Source organism: Amphiura filiformis, chromosome 3, assembly GCF_039555335.1.
Source record: "Amphiura filiformis chromosome 3, Afil_fr2py, whole genome shotgun sequence".
Lineage (NCBI taxonomy): Eukaryota > Metazoa > Echinodermata > Ophiuroidea > Amphilepidida > Amphiuridae > Amphiura > Amphiura filiformis.
Window position 1 is genome coordinate 8,427,217 of NC_092630.1, and position 12,630 is coordinate 8,439,846.

The 12,630-nt window shown below is 37.1% G+C and overlaps 1 protein-coding gene across 2 annotated transcripts in view; it reads right to left on the minus strand.

Moving 5' to 3' along the window:
- Positions 1–10,785: 10,785 nt before the first annotated feature.
- The window catches only part of LOC140147960 (uncharacterized), a 50,177-nt gene continuing 48,332 nt past the window's right edge, over positions 10,786–12,630 (minus strand). For both annotated transcript variants that reach the window (XM_072169753.1, XM_072169754.1), the window contains one exon: positions 10,786–12,331. In XM_072169753.1, the coding sequence (XP_072025854.1) occupies positions 12,247–12,331 (85 nt within the window). In that variant the 3' untranslated portion in view covers positions 10,786–12,246. The remainder of the gene's footprint in view (positions 12,332–12,630) is intronic.

Sequence of the window (12,630 nt, forward strand, 5' to 3'; positions counted from 1 at the left end):
TTACATCCTCGAGCTATAGGATGGATACAGGTAATCCCGGACCCTGAGGATGCTTTCCGCACTGTTATCTACTGAAGATAGTACATGTAGACCTGTGACATAATAACACACTCAAGTCAACACATAATTATGCTTTATTTTTTGCTGATTTTGTAGCTGACATCCCCTGACAAGGAATCCGCCTGATACCACTTTGGCATCATTGAGCATTTTGAGATAAATGACACCTATTTTGCCCGGAGGGGGGGGGGGGGCAAAAATTAAAAGTGCTTAAATTTTACTTCAAAATATACCAAATTATTCGTTTTGGCTCATGGATTTCAAAAATATATTTGCTTTTTCAATCCGACCTGTGGTTCTAATGTTAAGTGGCTTTAAAGGTCAGAGGTAACTCTTCTATTTGTACAGGGTAAAAAAATTATTCATCTGCCATAAGAGATTCAAATAAATAATAGTTTGCACTATCTACAATGTCAAGTTGTGACCTGTGACATTTTGATCAAATAACACGTGAACGAGACATCAGAGGTAGTGCAAAGTAGTCTTTTTCTTTGTCCGCTTGGGTAGGCAAATGGAATTTTTGAGTGTGCTATATATTTATTACCGTAGTAGCTTATTGGAAAAATTTTGCTGGTAATACTCACATGACCCTCAATAATTTTATGACCCCCTATTTTTGGTGTAGAAAATCTATAACCCACCCCCCCTTATTCTTTGTTTAACAAAATACTGTGACCCTCCAGTATTTTCATGACACCCATCCCCCTTCAAAAAAAATGACAACACACTTACTTGCAAGCACACGCAAGCACGCTGCCAGTAACAGTAAAGAAATTTGCATAAGATGCAAGTATTTAGCAAGGGATACTTGACAATCATTGCTTACACAATACATGATAGTTGAATTGTCTACCAGCACTGAATACTGAATTTAAATATTCATATCTATATTGCTATCTACTGACGATAGCACACACATTAGCAGACACTCTGTTATAATTATTATCTACTGATAATAGGCCCACGTAATTCTAACATACACTCAGGTATTACTGTCTACTGCTGCTATACACACTTAATAGAGAGCATTGTACACTCTGGTATTGCTATCTACTGAAGATAGCATTGCAGCGTAAACACTGGTTTGGCTATCTGTTGTCTCTACAGAAGATAGCCAAATCGTAGCTTAAATTATATCCTTGAGCTATAGGGTGGATGCAAGTAATCCCGGACCCCTGAGGATGCTTTCTGGCACTACCGGTACTATCCACTGAAGATAGTACATGTAGACCTATGACATAATAACACACTCAAGTCAACACATAGTTATGCTTTCTATTATTGCCATTACGCTATTTCAGTAGAACACATTAGACATGTTAGTCCAAATGACAAACAATAGACCAATACAGTAACCTTGAAAAATGGTACATATGCCATATTTTTTTGCTGATTTTGTTTCTTTGGCATCCCCTGACAAGGAATCCGGCTGATACCACTTTGGCATCATTGAGCATTTTCAGATAAATGACCCTAAAATTGCCAGGGGGGGGGGGAAAAATTAAAAGTGCTCAAATTTTGCTTCAAAGTATACCAAATTATTCGTTTTGGCTTACGAATTTCAAAAATATATTTGCTTTTTCAATCCGACCTATGGTTCTCACGTTAAGTGGCTTAAAAGGTCAGAGGTTACTATTCTATTTGTACAGGGGTAAAAAAATAAAGATGCTCCGATTTTCTTGAAAATGGCAGGAAATTATTCATCTGCCAGAGGAGATTCAAATAAATAATAGTTTGCTCTATCTACAATCAATGTCAAGTAGCCGAGATACGAGAAAACAAAGGTTATTAACCATGGACTCAATGGTGACCTGTGACATTTTGATCAAATAATACATGAACTAAATAATTTTATGACCCCCACTCTTTTTGGTGTAGAAAATCTATAACACCCCCCCCCCCTTATTCTTTGTTCAAAAAAATACTGTGACCCCTCCAGTATTTTCATGACACCCACCCCTTCAAAAAAATAACAACACACTTACTTGCAAGTATTTTGCAAGCACACGCATAAGCACGCTGCGGTAACAGTAAAGAAACTTGCATAAGACGCAAGTATTTAGCAAGGGATACTTGACAATCATTGACTACGCATAGTTGAATTGTCTACCAGCACTGAATACTGAATTTAATTATTACAAGCCGACGTCAAACGTCGACTTGTGCTGTCTTCTTCCAATTCTTCTTTCTTTCTTTCTTTCTTCTGGCAACCAATCAATTGCATCTAGCTCCGCAAGGGATTGACAGATTTCAACCATACTTGACCCAAATGACCACTGGGCTAGGCCAAATCATCCATATGACTTTGACCTGGCTGTGACCTTTGACCTTGGCCTTATGGCCAAAAATGTTGAAAAAAAAAAAAATGCTACTCCTTCCACAAATTACATGTGATGATGACATGGTTAAGTCATGTGACTCAACTTTAGTCAGTGTCTATAGGGTGGTCACAGATAAGGGGTCAAAGGTCATTAAGGGGTCTTTTCCGGTCTGAAAGCTAAAAATATTCAAAAATTCACTGTCTTTACAAATTACATAGCAGAGAGTCGCCATTAGCACACATGCATTGCTACTAGCCAGGGTCTTTAGGATGCCTACAGTTTCGGGGTCAAAGGTCATTAAGGGGTTACTTCCGGTCAAAAACCAAAATTAGCAAAAATGTTCAAAACATTTTTATCTCAAAATGTAAACAGACCCGAATAATATAACCAACATACATGAATTAGTGTTCCCTGATGTATGCATGGTATTTTTATTTTGGGGGTCAAAGGTCATTAAGGGGTCACTTCCTGTTTTTAGCTGAATAACTTCAAGAATTTTTATCTCAAGAACTGAACATGTTAGAATTTTTAAATTAAAATTGGAACAATGCATTTTGTTGGTGTACATAAGGTTTTTTTTTCCATTGAGGTCAAAGGTCATTAAGGGGGTCAAAAGGTCAATCAAAAATTTTAAAAAATCAAAATCCACGTATAAGTTCCGATTAAGCTGAAATTGACCAGGAATATTTCTTATGACATCCTAAGCACAATGCAAGAGCAGTTGACCCCATCCGTAACCCAGGGGTCAAGTTATAGGGGTCAAATTGCGGCTTGTAATCAGCGTCTGTTGACTCTAGTTCATATCTGTATTGCTATCTAGTGACGATAGCACACACATTAGCAGACACTCTGTTATAATTACCATCTACTAATAATAGGCCTACGTAATTCTAACATACACTCAGGTATTACTGTCTACTGCTGCTATACACAATAGAGAGCATTGTACACTCTGATATTGCTATCTACTGAAGATAGCATTGCAGCGTAAACTCTGGTTTGGCTATCCGTTGCCTCTACAGAAGATAGCCAAATCGTAGCTAAACTTACATCCTTGAGCTATAGGGTGGATGCAGGTAATCCCGGACCCCTGAGGATGCTTTCTGGCACTACCGGTACTATCCACTGAAGATAGTACATGTAGACCTATGACATAATAACACACTCAAGTCAACACATAGTTATGCTTTCTATTATTGCCATCACGCTATTTCAGTAGAACACATTAGACATGTTAGTCCAAATGACAAACAATAGACCAATACAGTAACCTTGAAAAATGGTACATATGCCATATTTTTTGCTGATTTTGTTTCTTTGGCATCCCCTGACAAGGAATCCGGCTGATACCACTTTGGCATCATTGAGCATTTTCAGATAAATGACCCTAAAATTGCCAGGGGGGGCAAAAATTAAAAGTGCTCAAATTTTGCTTCAAAGTATACCAAATTATTCGTTTTGGCTTACGAATTTCAAAAATATATTTGCTTTTTCAATCCGACCTATGGTTCTCACGTTAAGTGGCTTAAAAGGTCAGAGGTTACTATTCTATTTGTACAGGGGTAAAAAAATAAAGATGCTCCGATTTTCTTGAAAATGGCAGGAAATTATTCATCTGCCAGAGGAGATTCAAATAAATAATAGTTTGCTCTATCTACAATCAATGTCAAGTTGCGAGATACGAGAAAACAGAGGTTATTAACCATGGACTCAATGGTGACCTGTGACATTTTGATCAAATAACATGTGAACTAAATAATTTTATGACCCCCACTCTTTTTGGTGTAGAAAATCTATAACACCCCCTTATTCTTTGTTTTAAAAAATACTGTGACCCCTCCAGTATTTTAATGACACCCACCCCCTTCAAAAAAATGACAACACACTTGCTTGCAAGTACTTTGCAAGCACACGCAAGCACGCTGCCAGTAACAGTAAAGCAAGGGATACTTGACAATCATTGACTACACAATACATGATAGTTGAATTGTCTACCAACACTGAATACTGAATTTAATTATTCATATCTGTATTGCTATCTACTGACGATAGCACACACATTAGCAGACACTCTGTTATAATTACTATCTACTGATAATAGGCCTACGTAATTCTAACATACACTCAGGTATTACTGTCTACTGACCCCTGAGGATGCTTTCTGGCACTACTATCCACTGAAGATAGTACATGTAGACCTATGACATAATACCACACTCAAGTCAACACATAGTTATGCTTTCTATTATTGCCTCTACGCTATTTCAGTAGAACACATTAGACATGTTAGTCCAAATGATAAACAATAGACCAAGAGAGTAACCTTGAAAAATGGTACATATGCCATTTTCTTTGCTGATTTTGTTTCTTCGGCATCCCCTGACAAGGAATCCGGCTGATACCACTTTGGCATCATTGAGCATTTTGAGATAAATGACCACAAAATTGCTGGGGGGGGGGGGGCTAAAATTAAAAGTGCTCAAATTTTGCTTCAAAATATACCAAATTATTCGTTTTTGGCTTACGGATTTCAAAAATATATTTGCTTTTTCAATCCGATATGTTTCTCACGTTAAGTGGCTTAAAAGGTCAGAGGTAACTATTCTATTTGTATAGAGGTAAAAAAATAAAGATGCTCCGATTTTCTTGAAAATGGCAGGAAATTATTCATCTGCCAGAGGAGATTCAAATAAATAATAGTTTGCTCTATCTACAATCAATGTCAAGTTGCCGAGATACGAGAAAACAAAGGTTATTAACCATGGACTCAATGGTGACCTGTGACATTTTGATCAAATAACACATGAACTAAATAATTTTATGACCCCCACTCTTTTTGGTGTAGAAAATCTATAACAACCCCTTATTCTTTGTTTAAAAAAATACTGTGACCCCTCCAGTATTTTCATGACACCCACCCCCCTTCAAAAAAAAATGACAACACACTTACTTGCAAGTACTTTGCAAGCACACGCAAGCACGCTGCCAGTAACAGTAAAGAAACTTGCATAAGACGCAAGTATTTAGCAAGGGATACTTGACAATCATTGACTACGCAATACATGATAGTTGAATTGTCTACCAGCACTGAATACTGAATTTAATTATTCATATCTGTATTGCTATCTAGTGACGATAGCACACACATTAGCAGACACTCTGTTATAATTACTATCTACTGATAATAGGCCTACATAATTCTAACATACACTCAGGTATTACTGTCTACTGCTGCTATACACACTTAATAGAGAGCATTGTACACTCTGGTATTGCTATCTACTGAAGATAGCATTGCAGCGTAAACTCTAGTTTGGCTATCCGTTGCCTCTACAGAAGATAGCCAAATCGTAGCTTAACTTACATCCTTGAGCTATAGGGTGGATGCAGGTAATCCCGGACCCCTGAGGATGCTTTCTGGCACTACTATCCAATGAAGATGTACATGTACATGTAGACCTATGACATAATACCACACTCAAGTCAACACATAGTTATGCTTTCTATTATTGCCTCTGCGCTATTTCAGTAGAACACATTAGACATGTTAGTCCAAATGATGAACAATAGAACAATAAATTAAGCTTGAAAAAGGGTACATAAGCGATTTGTTTTTGCTGATTTTGTTTCTCTGTTATCCCCTGACAAGGAGCATTTTGAGATAAATGACCCCAAAATTTCCCAGAGGGGGCAAAATTAAAAATGCTCAAATTTCACTTCAAACTATACCCGAATTATTCGTTTTGGATCATGGATTTCAAAAATATATTTGCTTTTTCAATGTGACCTGTGGTTCTCACATTAAGTGTCTTAAAAGGTCAGAGGTAACTATTCTATTTGTACAGGGGTAAAAAAATAAAGTTGCTCGATTTTCTTGAAAATGGCAGCAAATTGTTCATCTGCCAGAGGAGATTCAGAAAAATAATAGTTTGCACCATCTACAATATCAAGTTGCTGAGATAGGAGAAAACTCAATGGTGACTTGTGACATTTTGATCAAATAACAGTTATAGCAAGCCTGTGGTATCTTCAGTTTTATGATACTGGTAATACCTGAATTTAGGAGAAAAGGTTATGCTGAAATCTGCAAATTTCCGTGAAAATTCTGCAACTCTAAAATGCTGCTTTCGATATGATATTGTTGTGATTTATTCTGTAAGAATGATCATTGATCATTGATCGTGCAGATGCAAGAGATGACCAGCAGTGACACCTGTCTGCTCAGTGACTATAGACACTATTCGACATGTACTTGCATTAGAATACCAATGCTTGCGAGCAAATGCCAGCACACTGCAAGTAACATGCAAGAAACTTGCATGACATGCCAGTTTCTGGCAAGGGCACTTGACAATTTTCAGCAAATGCAAGCATAGGCCTACACTTGCACATTTAAATCTGTTTAGAAACATGAAATTTTACTGCAGATGACACATGCATTTGATCCATTGGTTTCAAGTCAAGCGATTTACAGGGATCTATCTAGCACATATCTTCTTGTCCCATATCCAGTTATAGCAAGCCTGTGATATCTTCAGTTTTGTGATACCGGCAATACCTAAATTTAGGAGAAAAGGTTATGCTGAAAGCTGCAAATTTCCGTGAAAATTCTGCAACTCTAAAATGCTGCTTTCGAAATGATATTGCTGTGATTTGATTTATTCTGTAAGAATGATCGTGCAGATGCAAGAGATGACCAGCAGTGACACCTGTATGGGTTGTGTTGTAATATGACATCACCAAAATAATGATCATTCCGGTATTGCTATCTACTGAAGATAGCACATGCAAGCCTTTGACTGTGATCCATATGTTCCTTTTCGAAAATTGGACAGGGAAGTAGGTATCCGCTCAGTGACTACACACTATTTCGACATGTACTTGCATTAGAATACAATGCTTGCGAGAAAATGCCAGCACACTGCGAGTAACATGCAAGAAACTTGCATGACATGCCAGTTTCTGGCAAGTGGCACTTGACAATTTTCAGCAAATGCAAGCATAGGCCTACACTTGCGCATTTGAATCTGTTTACTAACATGAAAATTTTAATGCAGATGACACGAGTATTTGATCCATGTTTTTCATTTCAAGCAATTTACAGGGATCTATCTAGCACATATCTAAAATGGGTCCCAAACCACCTTGAAACTGCAGCACGCATAATCTACTGCAGATGACAAAGCAATTGATCCATGAGTTTCATTTCCACATGCCATCTTGAGACAATGCAAACCAGGGAACTTAAAAGTGCTCCAAATGATCCATTGAAGTGCTTGTTTACGCTCTTCTTCTTATCCAATTGCCTCAGATACACAACTCTATCTGGACATTGTGTAAAATTACTAGTCAGGAAAGCATGTACTGAGCTTGTTATTCCAATGTGTTATACGTGAGGCTACTCCTATAGTCAAACAAAAGTTTTGCTGGCTGATAATTTTGTTTGATACAAACAAAGTTAATTAGGCTAAGTCATTAAAGTCAACAATCCCCAAACCTTCTAGCTTGAATTGTAACAAGTTTTCACCTTCAGCCATGTTTGTGTAAAACTTTGTCAGTTCAGGAAATCTTTTAACTAATCAGATGAGAAGAATCTATATCATTTGGTATATTGACTGCTTTTTATTCTGGGCACATTTGTGATATGATAAAGCAAAATCATTCTTAAGTTGGTGACGTTCAATTTTTATCTTCCTATATCAGTGATCTTAATCAAATAAGCTACATTTTGCTGAAAACCAAATCAAAATTGGACGTTTAGTTCCAGAGATATGAGCAAATGAAGGTTTTGAAAAACAAAAGGAGTTATTACATTTGATGGCTTATATCTCAAAATCAATATTGCCGACAAATGCCTGATTTTAGCTTGATCACATCACATTTAAAATTATAAGCACAATTCATGACTATTCCAGAAACAGAGCAATGCATGATGAGAGCATTGTCAAGGTTTTGACATCATCGATCAGTCCGTCCATATTTATAGAGCATTTGCTGAAAATTGTCAAGTGCATGCCACGCCCAATTGCTTAAATAATAACTCATAACTTTCAAATGCAAGCTCAGAAAATTTCTCGCACACCTTTTTGTATGAGTCTCTGCCGAATCATGTCACAGTGTTAGTGAATTATTATTCACCTGTCCCTCAATTGAATAGTTTAATAGCCCGTGGTTATATGGAATCAAGTACATTGTATAGTTGAGCATGAAGGCAATTTTATCCTGGAATTTTTATGTGACTGCCTCTCCCTATAGCTGCAGTGTCAAATGCTTTTATTTGCATAAGACTGCTAACAGTTATTCTAACTAATAACAAGTGTAACCATTGTCATTGCTATTATTATGGTGATTTGTGCATACATATTATTTATATATATGCTACCATTGTGAAATTAATATAAATATTTTTGTATGTGAAGTTATGAATCTTTGTGAAAATAAAACAATCTCAATCTGTGTGTACACACATAGCCCTGTCCTATAGGCCTATAGCATAACAAGAGATACAATGTGTAGGCTTTGACTTATGGTGAAAATCCTGTTGTGAATGCCGTGACCATAAATCCTCAAGCACCCCATATAAGGCTATTGCCAAATAACAGTTCCTATTTGACATACAAGGCTGCAGAACATTTTGATTTATTGTAACACTGTGCTGGAGATTACTCAAGTTGTGAATCTGATCAGGATAGGCAATTATCAATTAGTGAGTACATGTAATTTAGAGGTTTTGGCCAAAACCTTTTAGAATAGTTACTGCAAATAAGTGGGTGGAACAACACTGTTTTGTGGGTGGAGCAAAACTTCACTTAGATGTTTTGACCCAAACCTTTTTAGAATAGTTACAATGTACTGCAAATAAGTGGGCGGAACAACACTGTTTAATGGGTGGAGCAAAACTATTTATACAAACACTCATTAACTTTTAATCACTTGACTGTACTTGCATTTGATTTGAAAAGAAACTTTGCAAGAAACATGCAACATAAAAATAGTACTTGCACATGAATGCAAGCATTTGCAAGCAAAATCAAGTTTCTTGCGCATGATACGCCGGTATTTCGGACAAATTTTTACTAGGGAAAAGCCATTTTTCATTGATTATTTTGACTATTTAATGCTTATAATGCTGTTTCAATGACACTCTAACCCATTTTTATAGTAAAAAAACATATTTTGGCGGCATTAATCCAGCCTCTATGTTACAGAGGTTCTAATTGATGACATTTTACTTAGTTAATAGTGGTTGCTATGGCTGCTATCTGGTTTGGTGTGACTTCGACTTCAGACAACCATGATATCACATCATTTAATCAAACAGCCTTGATTTAGTGAAGTTACACACCTTAATTGCTCTTCTGGATCAAATAATTATTGAGATATTGTCATCTCACCAGGTTAATGTGAATATTTATATGGTTGCTATGGGCGGCCATCTTAGATTGTGGGTGTCCTAGACCCGGGGGTCCTAGACATCAGACAACCATGACACCCTCTTCATTCAATTAGACAGTCTTGATTTCATAGGGATAGAGACCTAAATGGCCCTTGCAGGTCAAGCAGATTCCGAATTATTGTCATTTCATCTGGCTAATATGATGATTATCTGGTTGCTATGGGCGGCCATCTTGAATTTCAGGTGTCCTAGACCTTGGACAACCATGAAACCCCCTTATTCAATCAGAAAGCCTTGATTTAGTGGGGATAGACACCTTAATGACCCTTGTAGGTCAAGCAGATTCCGAATTATTGTCATTTCATCTGGCTAATATGATGATTATGGTTGCTACGGGCGGCCATCTTGGATTTCAGGTGTCCTAGACCTCGGACAACCATGAAACCCCCTTCATTCAATCAGACAGCCTTGATTGAGTGGGGATAGACACCTCAATCACCCCTCTAGGTCAAATAGTTTCAGAGTTATTGTCATTATACCTGGTTCATAAGTACATTTTGGCGGCCATTTTGAAAAACGGCCATATACAGAGTTTGCCCGGGTTTGGAATTTTCCACCTAGTAGAATTTGAAAGACCTATGCATACCCTACTCGAATCAACATTCAAACTTTCTTCCTGATAAATTGTATACGGGTCTGTAGGGCAGGGCCAGGACTATTAGGAAGAGAAGTAAAGTTGCCACTAACCAGTGGATCTTGTTTGGAAGACCACCAGAGTTCATATAATAATTCTTACAACTTAAATCGTTTTCATCAATTAGGTCTTTAAAAAAATTGTTTGATTGGCGTAACATGAAAAAAAATTAGGGTAGGTCGGTCGGCAATTTTTATTTAAAGCTGTAAATTGCATATGATAAAGGTTTTGGAACTTTTTTTTTTTTTTTTTTTTTTGATTTTATTTATTTATTTTTTATTTTTTTGCAAAAAATAAGAAAAAAAAAAGTCTAGGGTCGGGCCTATTTTTAGGGTCGGCCGGGTTACGCCAATCATACATTTTTTAGGCCTTATGGCTATGTTTTTGGCCAATCAGCTGCATATTGTTATAAATCAACAAGCTCGACAAAGAGAGAGAGAGTATTTAGAGACTACATCCACTGGACAGATGAGTTACTTTGCCAACTACTTCCGGACCAGCTCCAGACTGACCTACGCCTTCGCCGCTCAGTTAGATCTCACGACCTTGCAGTTCAAATTCCAAGATCTAACCTTGTTAGTCATGAGCGGTCCTTCATTCCATCTACAGCCCGCACATGGAATACACTCCCGCCTCACATTCCTGGAATTGTGAAACGGACCATCTTCAAAGAGGAGGTAAATAACTATCTAGGCGCCAACCCGTCAGCTTTATCATGATAACAGCTGTTAATGCCTTGATATGTCTTGACATAAAAATAAAAAAAAGGATGGAATGACCAAGAAGATATATATCTACTTAGAAGCGCGCAGAACCAGATCTTAATCTCCCCCCAATGGGTCATATGACCTATTTGACATTTACACTCCCTGTGTGGAGATTAAGGTCATGCATGTCTTCCATAGGGGGTGTATGGATTGCAACTGGAATAACTCAATCCGACATCAAAATGAAGTACAAATAAAAGTGTGTCTGTACTTCTATTATCATTTGAGTTGTGCTGTCAAATTGACAAAGCCTGACTCTCCTACATAGGCTAGTGATCAACACTGGGGATAGAAATTTACACTTACGAAACAAGTTATTTGCAATGTTTTATGAAATAGACAATAAGACATATGTGACACAACCTCCATGGACCAGATTGTGTCACATATTATCATCAAATTGGCCTATATATAATTGTTGATTGTTTGGTGGTTAACATAAGCACAATATTTTGTACAGAAAATCGATGATAATCCCTGCAGGTTAATGTTTATTTTTTGCCACACTGTTGTCAACTTTAAGACCGGTTAGACCATGGAAAGAGATACTATATGCTGATACAAAATATACATGGATGGTATGGTTATACCAGGCCTAAATCCTCCCAATGACACTTGCCCCATACATGTATTAGGCCAAAATAAAGTATGTCTCAGAGCTGTCGTGCGTATTTATTTTTTGGTGGGCATTTCTCTTGAATTTGACAATTTATTATTATTTTTGCACTTGTTTTCTTCACAAAAATATCTGTAAAAGCATTTGTGATTAACAGTTTAAATTCATGAAAAAATGTTTTGAAAAATGTTTTTAAAAAGTTTTGAGCAACTCAAATTGTTACGTCTGAGTTAAAGGTGGAGGGGAGGAACAAACGCATTCCGCATTGGGTTTTAAAATCTTCTCAAGCTGAGACATACAATTGTTTGGCCTTATACCAACACTGATGACAATCAACTTTGCTCTCTACCACATACGCAGACATTTTGTAGTCTCTGATACACATTTCACTTTTATCTCTGAGCTTCTAACTGTTGGATTTGGAGTGAACTTGCGTGTGTTGTCAAAGAGCTGGTGGCTGCTAGAAGTTCTTGACATCTGCAAACAAAAGGGAGAAGATAAAGGATATTTATATTCACTATCATTTACACATAATTTACACAAAAATTGAAAGCTTGTAAAGTATCATACATTTTGAATTTTAATGCAGAGTTCTAAGGAATAGAGAGTGTCCATTGCAGCGGAACTGCCTATACTCTGATTAGCTTGTAACAGGTGGTACTCATAACATCGTGGATTGATGTACAATGGTGTACACATAGCTGGACACAGCACCAAAAACAATGCCTCTCTCTATACTATCTCAGGGGCACAATTTATCACACTGAAGAATAACA